This window comes from Protopterus annectens, chromosome 7.part0, assembly GCF_019279795.1.
Source record: "Protopterus annectens isolate FY-2018-M chromosome 7.part0, PAN1.0, whole genome shotgun sequence".
Lineage (NCBI taxonomy): Eukaryota > Metazoa > Chordata > Ceratodontiformes > Protopteridae > Protopterus > Protopterus annectens.
Window position 1 is genome coordinate 822,213,987 of NC_056739.1, and position 22,112 is coordinate 822,236,098.

Sequence of the window (22,112 nt, forward strand, 5' to 3'; positions counted from 1 at the left end):
TTGAAGATGTACACAGTTTTATGTGTTAGTATTCAATTAATAGGATTTAGGGCGATATTGGGGGTTTGTTTGTTTTTTGATTTGCAGTAGTGAAGATCTGTCTGGGGGTCCAAAAGGGAAGGTGTAACAAAGGAGGGAAGACTTTTGAAGAAATTTATGAAAATATTTGGCATGGATGATGTGAATTCAATACTAGGAGTTAGGAGTGGATTTGCATATTATTCTCCAAGATACAAAAAATATGCTAGACAGAATTTACATTTCACAGGAACGTGCATTTAATTGAAGGTATTGATATTCACCCAATAACTATTTCAGATCATGTGCCAATAATAACTAAAATAAAAGCACAGGGTAATGTACTAAAAATGAGACACTAGCTCTTTACCACCTATCTGTTGAAAAAAGATGAATTTAAGGAAAGGTTAGTGGAAATTAATCAGGCGCTATTAGAGGAGATAGAAAATTTCCTCTGAAAATATAAGCAGGGAGTGGCATACAATTAAAGTGAAGTTTAAAAATAGGGTGACCATAAAAGAAAATAAAGGGAAATATTATTAAGAAGTAACAAGAATTATTTAGAGGGACTTACAAATGTTAAAGTAATGCAAAATAGGGGGAATCTCACAAAACAAGAAGAGGAGCAACTGTAGAATACTAAACAGAAAATAAGGACTTGCGCCAATAATATGCATGAGTTTAGAAAGATTGCTGTTAAGCAACACTTTTTTAATAAGCACAAAACCTTTTAGCACAATGACTTGGGCAACAGAAAGTAGAACGGGCTGTCACCAAGCTTAGGGAGCCCATAACAAAAAGGTAACAATCTTTACTCCTGTACAGGTCCTGTAGAGATATTAGAAATATTTAGGAAATTCTATGAAAGTCTGTATAAAGCAGAGAAATACAGAAGTCAAGAAAAGGTACAATTAGAAATGTTTATGGAAGAATTAAATATGACAAGTTTAGAGGCAGATGATGCTCAATTACTAACTGTTAAGATAGGAGGAGATGAGATAAAAATGGTGATGTATAACCAATCTATAGGAAAGTCCCCAGGAATAGACGGTATTCCTGTGAAAGTTTGGAAGCTAGGAGGGGAAAAACTGATAAAGATCTGTAAGGTTTTGTTTAACACTATTTTAAGAGGAAGAGAGGTATCCTGGAAGAAAGTGGTGGTAGCTGTAATACCTAAAGAGGGTAAAGATCCATTAGATCCAACTTCATACAGGCCCATTTCAATACTAAACCATGACTATAAAGTGCTTATGTCATTAATGGCTGAAAGAACGGCAAAAGTGATGATATGGATCAATGTGGTTTTGTGAAGGAAAGACAAACATTTGACAACCTTAACAGAACACTGATGATCCAGAGGGAAACAGAATATAAGAAAATACCACTGTTGTTGGTGGGTCTTGATCGAGAGACAGCATTTGACAGAGTAAGCTGGGACTTTATGAGCAGTTTGGCAAAGAAAATAAGGGACTCAAAAATTCAAGGATATAATTGGCATGGTTATCAAGAAAAGCTGGCTCTATAAGCAGGTGATATTATTTTATACCTGACAAAACCAGAAAGGGTCATTAAAGTGATGTGAAACATTTTGAGACAGTTTCAAATCTTTTTGGAATACAAAATCAATGAAGCTAAAACAAAGGCAATAGCTGTAAATTTAAATACCCACACACAATTTGTTTCAGCAATATCTATTTTTATGGGGACATGATAAAATGAAGTATTTAGGAGTATGGGGTAAAATGATTCAGGTGTGGCAGCTAAGGATACGTGGGAAGAGATTAAACAAAAGATAATACAAAAACTAAGAAAATGGAAGGACTTTTATATGGATATCAATAGTAAAATACAAGCAACTAAAATGTTTTAGTTCCTTTAGTCTTATACAAAGTTCAGGCATATTTTTATCAACCAGAGAAGAAGTTGTGAATAGCAATTAATAAAGAGCTGAAGGATTTTATCTGGAAAGGGAAGATGGCAAGAGTCAAGTGGGATAAGCTGAATCTTCCAATAGAACAAGTCGGATTTGGATTACCCAATTTGAAGGGGCATTTCAGAGATACACAGTTAAGGCTCCAATACATAGCACAAGCAAAAAACTATAATTCAAAGTAGAAAGGGATGATGATGATGAAACAGGGGGTAAGCTCAAGAAACAAGGAGAGACTGGGATTTTGGATGCAGACCTTTAAAGAGAATAACAATAATCATACAGAATATTATATTCATAAAGTAGCAGAAAATATTCTTAGAACTAAGCCAGCATGGGAATGGAGAAAAGAGATTCTGCCAATAGGGATGACTGCAATTAATGATACAGACAATAGGCAAGAGGGGGTTGGAATTTATTGGAAGAAAACTGGCAAAGGAGCCAAGGTATTAGGAGCAAATAACTAGACAGGAAAAGGTAATAGAATGGGAAGGCACCAAGAATTTATTTGGACTGCAGGTTAGAGAATGCCTTCCCTATCAAGGATTGATATCAGAGTATAGGCAAAGATAAGGGAATAGGGAGGTCCTTAATGAAAGAACAGCAATGGTAGAGAACAAAAGCTGCTGTTAAAAAAGGAACAATTACTGGAGCATATAAAATGTTATATGATAGCTGTAAGAATCAATCAGAGGAGGTTTGAAAGGGTTGAGAAGAGAGCTTGGATAAGCAATTCACAGAGAAACAATGGGGATATATGTACGTCTCTCAAATATGCAACAAAATCTAGAAAATTTAAGATTTTTGCTTGGAAATGTTTACAAAGACATTTTTATACCCCGAGTAGATTCCCGAGAATTTTTCCTCAGGTAGACAGCAAACGGAGGTGTGATGGGGAAGAAAGTGGCAATTGGGAACATATTTTCTAGGAGTGTAATGAGTTGGCAGACTTTAAGTATTCCCTGCAGACTACTGTGTGAGCAAATTGGTGTCAATAGAGAAATAATTTTTGAGCTATGATACAGAATTGTATTTGATTAGACATAGTATGACCTTGATGAGTCTAATTATGGTGGCTGCCAAAGAAGCAACTATTAGAAAATGGAAATCAGAGTCTAAACCAACTGTTCTAGATGTAGTAAATATAATAACAGAGATAAAACAACTTGCATTTGGGATCTTTAGAAAATGGTAGGAGCAAACTACATAGGAAAAATGGGAATTGTGGGAACAATATGTACAGGGGAGGAATGAGGTTTAAAGGAAGGGAGGACTTGAATGAGCTAGGTAATGTTTGACTGACAATGATTGGGTAGATCATAAGTGATGTATAATGTTTGCAGCTAAAATTATGTCAATATGGTTTGTGATGTAAAATGCTTGCAGCTAGGATTCTGTCAATATGGTTTGTTTTCATTTATATAAATGTATGAATGCCTATGTCATAAATGATAACTTAATAAAGATGCTTCTTGTTAAAAAAAAACACTGATGCCACTTCTCTACCCATTATTACCACTCCTGCCCCTTCTGTGTCTATTATTACTACTCCTGCCCCTTCTGTGCCTATTATTAACACTCCTGCCCCTTCTGTGCCTATTATTAACACTCCTGCTCCTGCTGTACCCATTAACACTCCTGCCCCTTCTGTACCCATTATTAGCATTCCTGTCCCTTCTGTAGCCATTAACACTTTCGTCCCTTCCATGCCATTACTGCTACCCCTACTGTCACACTACTTCCCACCTACACTGCTCTTACTTCATTCGTACAAATGTAGATAGAGATTATCATTCAATCTGCAGATCCTATTTAAGTCTAATTTGTCCCCTTCCCTTCCCTACATGCAGGCTGTCACATGCACTCTTGAATTCTGTCAAAGTGTATGTTTGATTATAAATTCTGTGCTCTGTTGTACAGATATTGTCTTTCTGTGAATGCAGTGCTACTACCCACTACCTCCGCCTCATTTAATTTATTAAAGTCTTGAGTTTCATTTCTGTTCTTTGTTGTAGTAAGGATTCCTCTGTGATAGCTTGATTATTATTTCTTTCTTTCTTTCCTTTATGTATGTATTAACATTTGTTTACCAGGAAAGTCTGACTGGGCCAAAAGTATACCTTTTCAGTGGAGACCTAGGAATGAAAGCTCCAATTCAAAAATTGATTAGGCGAAAAAAAAACAGTGATACATGAATACAAGAATACGAATGCAATAAAAAGCAAATAAATCTAAAGAAATAACTGTATGCGATACATAATTTGACATGAAATTGAGTCAAAACTCCATAAAGCAGAAGTGTTGGAATCAGATGTTTGCTTTTTAAAGATTATAAGCATAACATGTTTGAATTAGTGTTTCTACTAGCGATGCAGGCTGAGGTAGAGAATAGAAGACATACGTACTGAACAGAGGAGTATAATAATTACTTGATATATGCTGTTGTGTACCATTTCACTTTTTGTCTGTTATTCTGTAATACAGATGCCTTGATAAGGGCAAAACTGTGGTGCACAATTACGCATTTTACTCAAAAGATTACTGAAGTTTCAGCTTAGCGTTTATATTATAGAGTAAAATGGATCAGTTAATTAGGTTATTCTTGTATATTGCTACAGTCTATACCGAACAGAGTACTACATTTTAAATCAACTGTTTTATGTAACTTCTTGTGATCATATGCAAACACAGTACATTGCTTCACATGGTAGAGCTGTAGTGAGCAGTATGCGAACAAAAAAACTTCTAATAGATCTCACAGTAGAGATAAGCGCAATTAGTATTGTCATGCAAAGCAGTGAATGAAATCAAAGTACTGTTTGTGCTGCATTAATCAGGTTGGTGGTATCAAATGGCAGAGCTGAATGTTTAACATGCAATACATCGATTTTTGTGGTATAGCTGCTGTGAGTGGTGTGCAAATGATGAAAATTCTTTATAGATTTTTCTGGCACAGAAAAGTGCAATGTTGCACTGTCATTGTGCAAAATAATGAATGGAAATGAGGCAGCGCCGGTGTCATGCTAATTGTTTTGATTAAATACACATTGTAGAGGAATGATAATGTACATTAATGTGGGTGCATATACTTGTCATCACAGCTGTAATGAGCTGTGTATTTGAACACAGCGAAATGGTACAAGGGCTGACTAAAATGGTCAGCATGCAAGGGAAATAGTGCAGTAGTGTTATGACACGCGTGTGACGTTAGAGGTGACACTACCATAGTAATATCACTGTTATGACACGTGTGTGAAGTTAGAGGTGATACTACCATAGTAATATCACTGTTATGACACGTGTGTGAAGTTAGAGGTGATACTACCATAGTAATATCACTGTTATGACACGCGTGTGACGTTAGAGGTGATACTACCATAGTAATATCACTGTTATGACACGCGTGTGACGTTAGAGGTGATACTACCATAGTAATATCACTGTTATGACACGTGTGTGAAGTTAGAGGTGATACTACCATAGTAATATCACTGTACAAGTTTTTTATTTGTTTTCCATTCACAGTATACTAGAAGTTAATTGTACTGGATTGCTACACAAAATAGCAAAATGTTAATGTTGTCTCAAACTGCTTCAATGATTGCAACCAACACTTTCTAGATGACTGTAACATTTAGAGTCTCTCTCTCTCTCTGCCACTATTATAAAGACTCTTTAAAACATTATTATCAGTAAAAGTACAGTGCCTGAGGTATCTAAGCATGCATTAACTGAGTTTGTTGCCAAAGCTGCACAACAGAAAAATAAACATGACTAAATAAATACAAAATTAATATTTTTTTACTGTCTGACTGTTTTTCAAGCTTGAAATATTTATACAGTTAAAATATTTTTCCTTACTCAGTTACCTTTCATTTTCTATAAAATGTATTTTGCAACTAATGCATGTAATTAGGTTTCACACACCATTCCTTACAATTGTTGGTCCCCATACCAGTCTATATATAGGAGTAGTCTATATTCCCCTATCAATCTAATCTGACCTTATTAGAACACAACATATAACAATTAAACCTGACAAGTCCATAAATTGATAGCATTATCCTTGGTGACTTTAATTTGAATACAGTTTTCCAAAGTTCCACCAGTTAAACATATTAACACAGTGGGCCTAACTCACCTCATACGTCTTCCCACTAGACCAAATAAACTTTGCGGCCATGACTCAGTACTTGCTCTGCTTCTAACTTCTATACCCCGCTGCTCTTCATATTTAGCTGAACAAGCATATAATCTAAGTGACCAATGTCCAGTAATAAGTCCTTTAAAACAAACTCTGTGTCACCCCAATATGTCATTAGCTACTGTTTTCCTGAAAATATGGAAACTACTCTAATTTCTTATTGGGAAAGAATGGACTGGTCCCCATATACAATCAAATCAAATCAATGTCAATAATACCTCCATCACTTTTTGATCAGCTACTCACTATTCAGGACCAACTGTTTTCAACAAAACAGAGGAGACTAGAAGGACAAAAATTACCCTTGAGTCACCAATTAAATAAAAACATTACTTAGGCAGGTAAATAAAGCTTTGGATTCATGCAAATCAAATCCCTGAGACAAACATTTACACCTTAACTACCTTATGACATCCCCAGTCTGGGCCCAGTAATCAAGAAGTCTCAATCCTCACCACTGACACTGGAGAGGGATTTTCATTTGGAACAAAAATGGATACACCCAGTATTTCCAGATGCAGCTCTCTGCATTACGCACAATTTCACTTAAAAGCACACAGGGAACTTACTTAGCCCAGGGTCTGTGTTTCTTTCTCTGTCTCTCCCTAGGTCCCCAGTAAGGCTCCCCCCTGGCACAGCTGTTGAGTTAAGTCCTCAGCCGGGAGTCCAAGCCATGTCCTCCAGCACCCTCTCTGTGAACCCAGTGCTTCGTGTCCCTGCCTCAAACACTTTCAGATTTGATTTGCACACACACATACACACACCTGGGAAAAGCTGGCACAGGTTTACTAGCTATGCCCCCTTCTGCCCAGACTATAAGGTAGTTACTGCCAACAGACACTCCCAAGCTAGCTACTATAAGGCTCCTACAAGGGTAGTCAATTATACTGAGTGGAATTAATATTAATACAAATAGTAATGAACGTCCCTCTCCAGTGTCAGTGGTGAGGATTGAGATTTCTTGATTACTGGCCCAGATTGGGGAAGTCAAGGCATCTGTATTACAGAGTTGAAACAAACTCCCCTGCAACTTACAATTACTTTCATCCTTATCACTTTTCAAACACCAACTAAAATTACACCTTAAAGTATATTGGTTATGCCCATGTACCAACCCAGATTAACACCAACCATCTAGCATACTTCCTTTTCCCCCCTCTATTTATCACTAGGGTGCAAATACACCCTTTTCTTAGCCAATATTGTAATTTTCATATTTCCTTCTTACTTCATGAAACTTACTCTTCACTTTTCTAAAACCCCTCTCCTCCACCTGATATTTTCTGTGTCAGTGTTAGTACTTATGACACCTATGTCATTTCACGCAAAGCCCTGCAAGCATAATAACTAGACAGAAACCTTCGCCCCTTCCTCACTATTTTTGTCTATTGTCTAACGTTATACCCCTTGTATATACTAACAAATGAATGAAAAGACCACGAGTGTAGAAACATCCACAAATGAGGCAATCAAAACTAGCGCTTTCTTTCACTTTATTTCCGTGAACTTCTTCAGAAAAAAGACAATGAGCCCCCTCTTGCTCATGTCTTTTATATAACACATATAGGAAATGATGTCACAAATTGACTTTTTTTGTGTGTGATTGATGATAGCCGTTTAAAAAATACATAAAGGCTTATAATGCCTTAGATGTTGATGTCTTCTTATTTATACAATGTTTTTAAAAAAACATACCCATAAAAGTTGAATTCAGATCAAATCAAACACTGAAAAGTACTTTAGAAAGAAGTGTACTAATTTTTTAGTCATTTTCTTACACAAAACGACCCTACTTTATATAAAAACTTTCTATAATCTACTATAAAAAAATTAGTAATGATAATAGTAATGAACGTAATGCTTGTTACATCCGTGTCAGAGTTCAGTACTTGTTCAATTATTAAATGCCTATGTTCCTACGGTTGTCCATATTAATAGTTTTTGATGTAAATTACATTCTGAATGATGAATTGTAAACTATAATTTGTAACCTCAGGTCACATGTTGTTGTTCCTCATGTTGTGATCTAACTTAATCTAGTGTTCCTTATCAGCATTTCTTCCCAAGGACACTACATAAAGAATACAAACAGTACCTGAGTGCTATATAATGTGTCACCTACTCTATTTGATGCCAATGTAATACAACCAACCCTGGTTACTAAACCCAGGTCCAACTAGACAGGAAACGTTTGTGCCTGAAAGTCTCTTGTCATCTTCTTACCAAAATATACTACTCCACACATCAAATTTTTGTGGTCATAAACTGCGATACCCAGAAAAGTGCCCTAATGTACAATAATGGACTCTACATCCCCAATGAGCTTTGAACCTTTACTAACTTGTGTGACTACACTAACTAATGTTGTTAGAAGCTTATTTGTATAACAAAAAACATTTCAGATTGATAGATTCGTTCAAACCTGGTGGACGATCTGCTCCTAATATGAGTTGCCACAAAGTTTCCCTTTGCTCCAGTGTGTTGTTAACATCTCCCTTGAAAACACCCTTCTCCACCTGATCTAGTACGAAAAACTCAAATTTCTTGAAGTTTTCGCACACTAGAGCATGCCTGGCTAATGAATTGTTCTTGTTCAAGACAAACATTTGGGGTTACGTATGTAAAGAATATAGGAATCCGTTTAGCGACATCGTTGATAATGGAGTACAAGCAATTAGAAGTGAGTACAATGATGATTTTAACATTTGTAAAAAGTCCATCTTTGAGTTGGAGAAAATGGTCTTTAAACACGTTGCATTATGTTTGGAGATACAGTACTTTACTGAATGCATAAAGAGGGAAATTGTTCCACAAGGATTAAGAACAGCTAAATTCCCTAATTGTGTCACACCGGGTGACAGTTTAAGCAAGGCATTAATTAAATTGTATAATGATACAGGTTTGTCTATGATGAAGTTATTGATAAGTCATTATGAAAAAGAAGTTGTACAACTTAGACAAAAAATCAAAGAAATGGATGAATTTATAAAAAACGCCAACAGTTACAAACATCTATTGTTGAGCAAGAGGGGGCTCATTGTCTTTTTTCTGAAGAAGTTCACGGAAATAAAGTGAAAGAAAGCGCTAGTTTTGATTGCCTCATTTGTGGATGTTTCTACACTCGTGGTCTTTTCATTCATTTGTAAGTTTGTTTTTTCGGTTTGTCCGAAGTCAACCAGTGTTCCTTGTATATACTACTCATACTACCACTTAGCCAACATCCTCATTTATCCTTCTCTTTTGTTGTTTGTTCCTTCTCTGCTAACCTAAACCTACTTTGAATTCAACTATTTACCATTTTGAATCTTTGCTGTTTGAAGCTATTTTATAACTAAATTAGACTATAATTTTTGCTGTAACTGCATTTTCTTTTAACATGCATTAATTCTTATGTAACAATTTTACTGTTTTGATTTATTTTCATTTGTAGTCCTGTTATATATTAGCTTAATTTTGGAGCTTATCTTCCCGGGCCTCTACTGAAAATGGACATGCATCCAATTAGACTAGCCCGGTCAACAAATGTAAAATAAAATAAAAATAAAATAAAATAAATAATGTTGACCAAACAGCCATGCTTTCAGGAGTGGCCACTATGTCACCAATAGATATAAGTATTCTCAAAGACCAGCCACAATGAAAAGTTTAAATATATTTAATAATAAATAATAAAAGAACATGAGAATTCTAAATATCTATTTATAATAAACACTAGAGTTTCAATCACAGGAAATATTAAAAATACCATAGCTGGAAAGATTCACACAGTTACAGAAAAAACAGTACTTAACTAATCTTACTATATTTTCCTAACTGATTTAGAGAATTACTATCCCTGATCACTTACTACAGCAAGGCAAGATGACGTAGGTGAGGGATCCTTCTATGTCAGGTTCCAAGAAACAGACTGCCCTGAGACTTCAGTCTCACCTAGTATTAAACATTATTTTTGTGATGGATTTCAGAATGACATCACATACATCTGGTCAGCTGACTCCTGGTTCCCATGCAACCCCCATTGCTAGAAACTGCCAGGATTTAGCACCTATTTGTCAGCAACATGCACACACACGCACACGCACATGCACACACACACACACACACACACACACACACACACACACACACACATACACACACACACACACACACACACACACACACACACACACACACACACACACACACACAGCAGCTCCTGGAAGTCATAAAACTATAAAACACCTCCATTCTTCCTACAGGAGCTAATAAACCATATTCTTTACAGACATTGCATGTCTCTCTTCATTCAAAACTGTGATATAACATCTTTATGGCCTAGGCCCAGTAAGTTAATTTCTTACTATTTCTCAAAGTTAGCTGGAGTTGAGCTTAACCTCTTCTCTTCCAGTATCCTCTGTTAAAATATATACATTTAAAGAACTACAATACAGTACAGTCTGATATACTATCCAACAGGGCACACTCTTGATACATTTTAACAGAAACAACTCTAGAAATACATTTTTAAACACAAGCATCTGAACAAATCAGTGTGATATACAAATGACATAGAATTCTTTACAAAATTCCAGCTAGCTGTGCTGGCATATGTTACGCATCCACTGCCCTACTCTGCATACTGTTAACCAGTATACGCCACGTACTGTTAACCAGTGTACTCCACATACTGTTAACCAATATATTCCATGTACTGTTAACCACTATACTCCATGTACTGTTAACCAGTTTACTCTATGTACTGTTAACCAGTATGCTCCACACACACACACACACACACACACACACACACACACACACACACACACACACACACACACACACACATGCACGCACGCACACACACACAGCAGCTCCTGGAAGTCATAAAACTATAAAACACCTCCATTCTTCCTGCAGGAGCTAATAAACCATATTTTTTACAGGCATTGCATGTCTCTCTTCATTCAGAACTGTGATATAACATCTTTATGGCCTAGGCCCAGTAAGTTAATTTCTTACTATTTCTCAAAGTTAGCTGGAGTTGAGCTTAACCTCTTCTCTTCCAGTATCCTCTGTTAAAAGATATACATTTAAAGAACTACAATACAGTACAGTCTGATATAATGTCTATTTCCAATCCGTGCCCCAGTACTCGAGCAGAACGAAACACTGTTATCCAACGTAAATTTTCAGTAGAACTAGACACAAAACAGCAGTTTGCTCGTGTAACGTTTTAATGACAATTTTCAGTAAAAATCCAAAAGGTTTAGCGCTTTCATCTGTCGCAGACAGATTTCATCAGAACCAAGCTCACAGTCTCATACTCTGACCTTTATACTACCATTTTGGCGCCCTTTTTTGTGTTTACATATATTAAAAAATGACAACTTGTATATACATGCATATTATAATGAAAATACTTCATAACCTTCATAAAATACTCCTAATATATTGATACAAGGTAATTAAAATTAAAATAAAAACATTTTAATACCATATAATTAAAATCATAATATATAAAATTCTGTAATTGATAGTGGTATATATCTCCTACTAATGATTATGATGATAATGATTATACATTTGATGTAAATAGAGTAAATATTAACAGACATAATAATTATGCATTTGATGAATTTTCTAACAATTTAAAAACAAAAATTAATTCACTGGGCAAAAAATTAATTCAATTTAAGAGTGTGAAGTTGGACAATGTCTATTTAGAGAAATGTATAGACAACCATATAACACCAAAAGGGTTGCGTTTCTTTAAATTACCACTAGGAATTGAATATACTGAAACAGTTAAAAGAGATTTTGATAAACTGTTTGACATGTTTGGCACTATGTATATGAAATTACTAATGAAATACAATGATGAAAAAATAGCAAAATTGATCAATGAACTTGAAATGTTAAATGATGATATAACAAGTGACAATGAATTTGACCAGTGGCAAGAACTTTTTTACAAACAATTCTCCACAGCTAATTATAGAATTAAGAATATATACAACAGAAAGGTTCACAAAATGGAGAGGGATGTTGAACAGTATAGAATTGGAAGGGCGTATATTTGGCCCCAGGATGATAGAAAATCAAACAAAATGCACCATCATGAACAGAGTGAAGGTGAGCACATACATGATAGACAGGAGGTCAATTCAAATTTTCTGGGAGGGAGATTTTTTCCAGCACCAAAAAAATACCAAAAGAGACATTATTAGATAACCATTGTAACGCGAACATCATTAAGGTTGCCTCTAAAGAGAATACATCAGTTGGTATTGTGGAAGAAATAAATAGTAATGCCAGTACGGTTACAAATAGTAGTGGAACCTACCCCAAGATTCACAACTATAAGGGCTTCATGATATATAACTATACTGATATGATAATAACAGAAGAACTATTCTCTTTATTTAGTAAAGGGATGAAATTCATACCAAGGGGACAGTTTAATTTATTTGACAACATAAAAGAGGTAAAATTATACTGTCGCAGATTAAACTTAGCCTTCCAATTCAAAGACAAGGATGATACATTAGTCTACAGGGAGAATAAATTAAAGAAAAAAAGTACGTACATACCCCCCTACAACAAACATGTAGAATTGTATGAACAAGCTGTGTGTAGAGAACTATATGATGTATACATCAATGTAAGGAAGGGATACGGAAAGGAAAGAGAACTTACTGACAATCTGACAAAAAAAGAAAGGAAAATACTTAAAGACATAGTTTCTAATAAAGATGTTAGAGTCATGAAACCCGATAAGGGAGGGGGGATACTAATAACATATACAAGTGACTATCAGAAAAAACTATACGACATCTTGATCAATTCAGGGAACTATGAATCTATTTCACGGAATCAAATCAATATTGGATACAGGAAAATTGACTTGGCTATTGAAGAGTTTATGTTGGATAGTAGAATTACAGAGGAGGTGTACCATTTCCTAAGGAATGAATACCCTATCTTGGGACATATTGTTGGTATTCCCAAGATTCATAAAGATGTCCAGAATCCGCCCTTAAGACCAATCATATCTGCCTCAAAGTCTAAAACATTTAATCTGGGTGTATTGGTGGACGAATGGACAAAGAGCATCCATCAAAAAGTCCCTCACTTGATTAAAGATTCCTGGCATTTTTTGAACAAATTGAATACAGATGTATGGAATTCTGATATAATATTTATTACGGTGGATGTCAAGGATCTATTCTCGAGTATACCCAAGGATACAGGTTTAGAGTATTTCTGTAACAGCTTGAGGAAATACTCTGAATGTACGTGGGATAAAATCCAACTGATTATGAGTATAATGGAATTGATATTGGATCATAATTACATCGAATTTAATGGTGAGACTTTCAGACAGATCAATGGGGTTGCTATGGGTGCATCATGTGCACCCATATATGCAAATTTAGTTATGCTGGAATGGGAAAACCAGTACATTTTCACGAGTGAATATTACAAGAATATGTTATTGTACACTCGCTTTTTGGATGATATATTTATTGTATGGAAAGGTAAGATGGATACCATTCAACCATTCATCCAATATATCAATTCCACCACGGATTTTTTGAGATTCACCCACACTGTTGAAAGGAAGGGAATTCCGTATTTAGACACATTTATCAGCTCTAACGAACATGGATTTGTATCTCAATTATATAGGAAACCGTCCTTTTCCAACGACTACATTCAGTATGGAAGCAACCATCCACCACACACTTTCAAGAATATTGTAAAGGGACAATGTGTACGGGCTGCACGCATGTCGTCCACTAAAGACATTATGAATCAAGAAATTGAAATTATTCATCGGATGTTCAGGGAAAGGGGATATCCCAATAGTATGTTGACAGATGTGACAAATTTTGTCAAATCACAATGGGGTAAGAAATATGAACCATTACTAGGTAAACCAACGTTAGTAAAAAATACACATATTGAGTTTAACAGAAGGGTGTGTGTTTTAATGCACAATCCATACACAAATGTAGTGAAAGAAATACTACGTAGACACTGGTATATATTTAATGTTGATGAAGAAGCAAGAAACACGGTTGGTGACACACCCAAGATTATATTAAAAACAGGTATGAACCTGAAAAGATTAACAGAAACAAATATCAATGCATGTAGGATACAGCACAACAGGAAAAATGGGACAAAGAAATGTGGAGCATGCAGACAGTGTCAGTATATTAACACTGCCAACAGGGTGGTCTTGGAAAACAGTACCCATAGTGTCTGTAAATTCAAGGAGGGGAATTGTAATAGTAAAGGAGTTGTATATCTCGCCATATGCAAAAAATGCAATGTATACTATGTGGGAAAGGAAGTTCAAGACCAGAATCTACGAGCATTGTTATAAAACCAAAAAAGGAGATGAAAATAATGCATTGAGTAAACATACGAAGGCCACAAACAAAGACCACACATTTATATTTTCAATATTGGATCAGGTTAACAGCTCAGTAGATAGAGGTAATTGGAAAGCAAAACTAGGATGTTTAGAAAGTAAATGGCAAATTATGTTGGATGCCACCACATTCCCTGGCTTGAATGAATACATTAGCTTAAAACCCTTTTTATTGATGGGGAACGCTTAGGAATGTACTGCCACTTTATATTATTCAATATATCATACTTGACATAGTGTACATTTATGTTCATAGTTACAGTAGATAAGCACGACACTATACCTTTGCCGTACAGTGTCCAATTGCTAGATACATGGTGTATAGTTATTGTTAGGTTCATCGAGTCTTAGTAGTAGAATGAGTAGACATTTTCATTAGTAGGAGATATATACCACTATCAATTACAGAATTTTATATATTATGATTTTAATTATATGGTATTAAAATGTTTTTATTTTAATTTTAATTACCTTGTATCAATATATTAGGAGTATTTTATGAAGGTTATGAAGTATTTTCATTATAATATGCATGTATATACAAGTTGTCATTTTAATATATAACACAAAAAGGGCGCCAAAATGGTAGTATAAAGGTCAGAGTATGAGACTGTGAGCTTGGTTCTGATGAAATCTGTCTGCGACAGATGAAAGCGCTAAACCTTTTGGATTTTTACTGAAAATTGTCATTAAAACGTTACACGAGCAAACTGCTGTTTTGTGTCTAGTTCTACTGAAAATTTACGTTGGATAACAGTGTTTCGTTCTGCTCGAGTACTGGGGCACGGATTGGAAATAGACATTTGGTTGGTGTGAGTTTTATTTTGGTTCCTGGTTGCAGTCTGATATAATATCCAACAGGGCACACTCTTGATACATTTTAACAGAAACAACTCTAGAAATACATTTTTAAACACAAGCATCTGAACAAATCAGTGTGATATACAAATGACATAGAATTCTTTACAAAATTCCAGCTAGCTGTGCTGGCATATGTTACACATCCACAGCCCTACTCTGCATACTGTTAACCAGTATACACCACATACTGTTAACCAGTGTAATCCACATACTGTTAACTAGTATATTCCATGTACTGTTAACCACTATACTCCATGTACTGTTAACCAGTTTACTCTATGTACTGTTAACCAGTATGCTCCACATACTGTTAACCAGTATACTCCACATACTGTTAACTCATATGCTCTGCGTACTCTTAACCAGTGTACTCTACATACTGTTAACCAGTATACGCCACATACTGTTAACCAGTGTACTCCATATACTGTTGACCAGTATACTCTGTGTACTGTTAACCAGTATACTCCATGTACTGTTAACCAGTGTACTCCACATACTGTTAACCAGTATACTCCATGAACTGTTAACCAGTATACTCCACATACTGTTAACCAGTATGCTCCACGTACTGTTAACCAGTATACTCCGTGTAGTTGAGATTACTTTTCTGGATTACAACAATGTAATAAGTATTTAATGAGGCACATAATTGTTACATATTACTACCTTTGCAGTTGGTCTGCTGATTATTTGGGTGTCGCTGCACATATTTTAACATAGTTCTAATGCCCTAATAGCAGTACAGCTGTGTTTGTTCCCTTCCATACCTTTATTTGCTCTGAAAGTCTTCTGAAATGTGTTTCTTTTTGTCTATATTTAAGACTACCAAATGATGGTACCCTGCTCTGAGGTGTTGTGAAGAGGGTGCCAATTGGATGCACAGAACTGGATATTTTATTATTCAGATATTCCTCTTACTAAGACTGTCTGCTATCACTCTGGGTTCTAATGCATAATTACACAATACAAGCCACTAATGCTGCTGTCCAGTTTTTTGATATTCTCTGATGTAAAATTCCCTTTTCCCTAACATTTCCCCCTTTCATTACAAACCTTTGTGCATGGAGTGCAGTATTAAGAAACTGACAAATATAACTATGCCAGCTCCCTGAAGAACAAGGCAACCTATCTTTAGAACAGCCTTTACTGGATTTAGAGGAACCCTGCCTGAGTAAGGATTCACTGTATGTCTTTAAAAATCTTATATATAAATATCTTATAAAAAAAAATGGTGGCACCCTGTATGGCTGCGGCTGCTTCAGCTCATGAATGAACTGCTCACTCCAGCTATTCTTCAACAATCATTTTTCAAGAAAATGCAACTTTTACCAAATTTTTGAACGTGTAAACAAAATGAAAACTCTAGCAAAGCTAGAACTTCCACTGAGTGACCTCCCAAACCTCTTGTATCAGAGGCACATGGGATATATGCAAATGATCCTTATGAACATCAGGTGTTTCAGCTAATTAGCAAGTCTGAATGCCCATGACTTGTTTTGTTGTTTTAATGGACAATTTCAGGCCAATAAAGCCAAACCCTTTGGTTTCACTCACAGTGAATGAGATCAGAGGATTAATACATATAGATAAAGGCAATTAGTGTGATGTTAATTTTGAATCCTTTATGTCTGCAGAAGATTTATTTTACTACAATGTGATTTAAAAAATAAATTGTGCTCAATATGAAATAGACTAAACCCACAACTGAAATTATTCCATTGTGCTGATATTGAGAAGGAACAAATTCATTTTTGTTTTTCAAATCTCTGTCACAGTGTTTTGGACATAAGTAGACTGTTGGATGATGCACAAATTTGGCCTGGGGCTTAGGATGTATGGTCAAAGTTGAAAATGATAGATTCTTCTTTACTCGGCTCAAAGGACAACCAAAACATGCACTGGGTGCTTATTGTTTGCCTATAGATTATTAAAATACCAGATACTTTAGAAAAAAATACACATTTACAAAAGTGAATAGTCTAAGGAGCCAATAACAATCAGTGTCTCCTGTACCCCAGCTTTGCCAACTAACTAAAAATGCCCATTTCACATACGTTTTTATATTTGGTATCCAAATAAAAGATCAGCTGCTAATAACTGGTCATGTACCTACCAAGCAAACCAGAGGAGGGTGGATTACGCTGGATGTCTTCTTCTGTGCTTTCCTGTATCAAATCCCACAACTGCCACTCAGTTTTGGGGTGTAAGATATAAAATGGTTGGTGAGGATTCTTCCTACGATACTCCATGTATCTTTTAAAGATGGGGTAGTCTGGTTTGTTGTACCACTACAGAGATGGAGAAAAAGAAAACAGAAACAAATGGAAAATTAATATGCGTTTTTTCATTTTTGCCATTTTTACCATCTCTGTACTCCATCTAAGCTAGGTAATGACAATCTAAGGATTTTTTGGCAATGTCACTCCTTACTCTTTGTGTGATTTGTATACACAATGATTTGGTAACATTACTGGTGAGTTATACTATTGTATGCACAATGATTTGGTAACATTACTGGTGAGTTATACTATTGTATACACAATGATTTGGCAACATTACTGATGAGTTATACTATTGTATGCACAATGATTTGGTAACATTACTGGTGAGTTATACTATTGTATGCACAATGATTTGGTAACATTACTGGTGAGTTATACTATTGTATGCACAATGATTTGGTAACATTACTGGTGAGCTACAGTATTGTATACACAATGATTTGGCAACATTACTGATGAGTTATACTATTGTATGCACAATGATTTGGTAACATTACTGGTGAGTTATACTATTGTATGCACAATGATTTGGTAACATTACTGGTGAGTTATACTGGTGAGTTATACATGATTTGGTAACATTACTGGTGAGCTACAGTATTGTATACACAATGATTTGGCAACATTACTGATGAGTTATACTATTGTATGCACAATGATTTGGTAACATTACTGGTGAGTTATACTATTGTATGCACAATGATTTGGTAACATTACTGGTGAGCTACAGTATTGTATGCACAATGATTTGGTAACATTACTGGTGAGCTATACTATACAGCAATCCTTTCCCTACTTATCCAATATCATTATTACTACACATTACAAAACTACACTTCAATCTCAAATGGAGTCAGGACAAGAATAAAACATTTTATTTTTCCAGTCTTTATCTTGCAACCGGATATCATTTTAGTCACATTTCATTCTGATAGCATTTCAATTGAGAGAACAACATTAAATCTTACAAAACTTATTTTTGGTAAACTCAAACAACATCTGATTTTACAAGTTAGTCATTACTACCTAGAGACTACCTAAACCTAAGTTTCTTAGCTGGCCCCTCCTGTGGTTTAACAAGTATGAATAATTTAGATCCATCACATCAAACTTGTCACTGTTTCTCAGCCAGGTTATTACTTCTTTGAGGGTTCCACTCACATCATTTCTGAAATCCCTCCTGTTCTGTATTTATTAAACTCAAGATTTCCATAATAGCATTACAGAATTAATAGCATTTTCTTTGCTGACATTCTATTAATAAGGTCAACAAAAAATACAAAACGTGTAAGTAACTTTGCAATCTGTCTTCCCAAAAGTGTTCCACTGGTTTACAACAGTATGCTAACTGCTAAAGCAGATAAGACAGAACTACTATTTCAGAGTACAACCCAGAGACTAGCAAAATGTTCTTATCGTATGAAAACTGACCCAAAAGGAAACACATTTCTCAAATCTCATGTTTGAAATTCCTACAGGTCTGAATGGACCAAAACCTAAACTTTTCACTACAGTTAGGGAATAAATATGCAAAATGGGAAAACTGCTGTAGTTTTTTTTTTTTTTTTTGCAGTCATGAAAAAAAGAGAGTCTCAGATTGCTAATTCTGGAAGGTTTCCACTTTCTAGTAGTATGTGTTTTGCTACATCAGTGTTGTGTAGGTCACACATTAACTATTTAATTTCTCCAAGTCTTCTGGGTTTCTAATACCATGACTGGAATGTACCCCATTCATAAGTCAGGGTATAGTTAAACGTTCATGGTATTGATATTGTTTCAGTCTTTGATGTTATTATAAGTGCTCTTCGCAGCACCTACAATATGCCCGGAAATTACTCCTTCTGCAATTCATATGGCATTACAAGTATCGGTAGCATATCTAAATATGACTGTAAATTCTTCTTTATGAGGCCCATTGCTTCTACTACTGTTGGACCTGTCTGGGAATTCTTACACACATTGCCCTCGTTTCTGCCTGCAAATCTTGTTTTTTTATGACTTTGTGTCTCTGTGTTTGTAAGACACTGTAATCACCGGATGTAGCAATTTCAATGATTGATGTTACTTTTGTCTTCTTTTCGCGAACTACTATATCTGATTTTCTCACATCTATTTTTGAATAATTGCTGGTAATGGGTGATCCCATATGATATAAACTTCTTCAGGTTTTATAATGCTTTGTGGCATGTTTCCTATGCTTCTCAACTACAATATAATAATGTTTGTACAATCCCCATTGCAACAGCCTTGCCACATTATTATGCCTTTCAGTATAGAGGCCCTCTGCCATTAGTGTATCACACCCAGCAAGAAGATGTGCAACTACTTCCAGTTCTGTTTTACAGAACCTACACTTTTCTGTTTCTCCCAAATGTTAAATGTACTTTGTAAAGCAACTCATATGTAGTTTGCTATCCTGGGCCACCAATATTAACCTTTCATCTTTTGGTTTACCTTCACCTCTCATTAACCATTCCTGCATCAGATCCTGATTGCCATGAGATTGATCCAGGAGTTTTCTGTACTTGCAACTATATTTATGTCTTTTCCATATTTCTTTCCTTCTTATCTGATCCTTCACCATATATTCTTTATTTTGTTTTTTTAGCACATTCACTTGCTGCCTGATTTTTGTCTAGTCTTGGTTTAATTTCCATTCCTGCCTGATCCTAATATGCTTCTGGTAAACGTAGCAGGGGAATCATTTTAGACTTGTAATCCTCATGTTTTAAAACTGTCACTATGTTTGCATATAGTGAAGTCTGCAGATATGTATGAAGCCCTATGATTGCAGATCTATACATGTACAATAAAATATTGAGTATAATATGCACTAGTCTATAATACTCATACTAGATGTAGCCCACAAATTTCTGGAAAAATAGAAATTAGTTTGGAAGATACATTTTTGTAAGATTTTGCAATAATGTGTATACCTTATAATAACTGTACAATTACAGTAAATTTTTGCTCATAGTTTGACAGTAAATTTGAAAAACACAATAAAGACCAGTGTACAGGAAAAATGTAATTTTATATTCTGATGCCAAAAAGAAAAAACGTTAAACAGTGTTTACATTTCCAAACAACTTCACTAGTTTCGCAGCCTAGCAAGGTAATGCAAGTTAGACTATACCAGTAGTAGGGAGGTATATAGAGCAAGAAATGCTAGGTATAAAAATCTGGTTTTAAATAGTGGTAGAGACACCTGAGATGAAAGTATCAATATTCTCTGGATAATACACAGAGCAAGGGCAAACCAGAAAAATACTACAACAATATACCTTATAATAACTATACCAGTCTTGCTTGTACCAGTACATGCGCTTCACTGATGATTATTTTGAAATAACAAACATATCGAGTCCTTAGTGAAATACAGATAGTGGGTCAACTTTACCAATTATTTTTAATAGTACCTAATAAGAATCAAAAATGTGTAACAATTAAGGTGCCTGACTGAGAAAACAGTCATCACTGCCACTAGTCAGAAGGTCATCTAGGGCTGTCCAGTCAATGCTATTGTTATTGGTGCCATTGTAATAAATATCACCATCATCATCTTCAACTGATGACACTTGTTCATCCGCCCACAAAATGTTGTCCTTGCTGCCATCACGATTATTTGAAATAGAACATTTGAGGCAACCTTGTCAAATTATATATGCATCTAAATCATGCCAAACTCCAAGTACCCATTTGGCAAGATCTGAGAGAGTTAGTTGATGCATACAGCCGCCAGCAGTATATGTGTGATTACTGTCACTTAACCATTCATTCCATTTACATGTTCCAACCTTTGTTTTTAGGAGATTTTTTAGCAATTGATGACTGAACCTCTTAGAAGGTTTGTAATGTTCTAACACATTTTGAGGTGAGACGTTTTCATTGGATTCATTCAGACCAATGATATGTTGTTAAGTGGACAAAAGATTAAGCTAACCAAAATGACCACATTCCATGGGAGGTCATATTTTCATACAGTGACACAGCTAAGGTCACAAAATGTGTTAAACAATTATTTTTGTATCAAGAGCAAGCTCTTCTGCATCCTTCATGTGCAGCAAGGCCTCACATCCCTGATGTCTAAATATACCTTAGGTAAATCGAGCTGAGCACAAGTAATACTAAATGTGCAAACTGCATTACTGCTGCAATAACCATGGTTCAGCCAATAATGCCAACCCTATGATATACTGAAAGGTTGCCAAGATATGCTTAGGGTGTGTGTTGCTACTCTGCATCCAGCAGGTTACACAACTGGAAGATCTTGGTGTGTCGTGTTGTGCAAACGCACAGAGGTGGTGCTGAAGTGCTGGCTTAAATGAAACCATCACATAAACGAGATTATCTAGTACTGTGTCCTTACCAGTTAAATACTTCTTTCATTGT

At 35.4% G+C, this 22,112-nt stretch overlaps 1 protein-coding gene across 1 annotated transcript in view; it reads right to left on the bottom strand.

Moving 5' to 3' along the window:
- LOC122806714 (beta-galactoside alpha-2,6-sialyltransferase 1-like) overlaps positions 1–22,112 on the bottom strand; it is a 502,160-nt gene that overhangs the window by 92,266 nt on the left and 387,782 nt on the right. Inside the window, exon 5 of the mRNA XM_044077356.1 lies at positions 17,552–17,726. Within this exon, the coding sequence (XP_043933291.1) occupies positions 17,552–17,726 (175 nt within the window). The remainder of the gene's footprint in view (positions 1–17,551; positions 17,727–22,112) is intronic.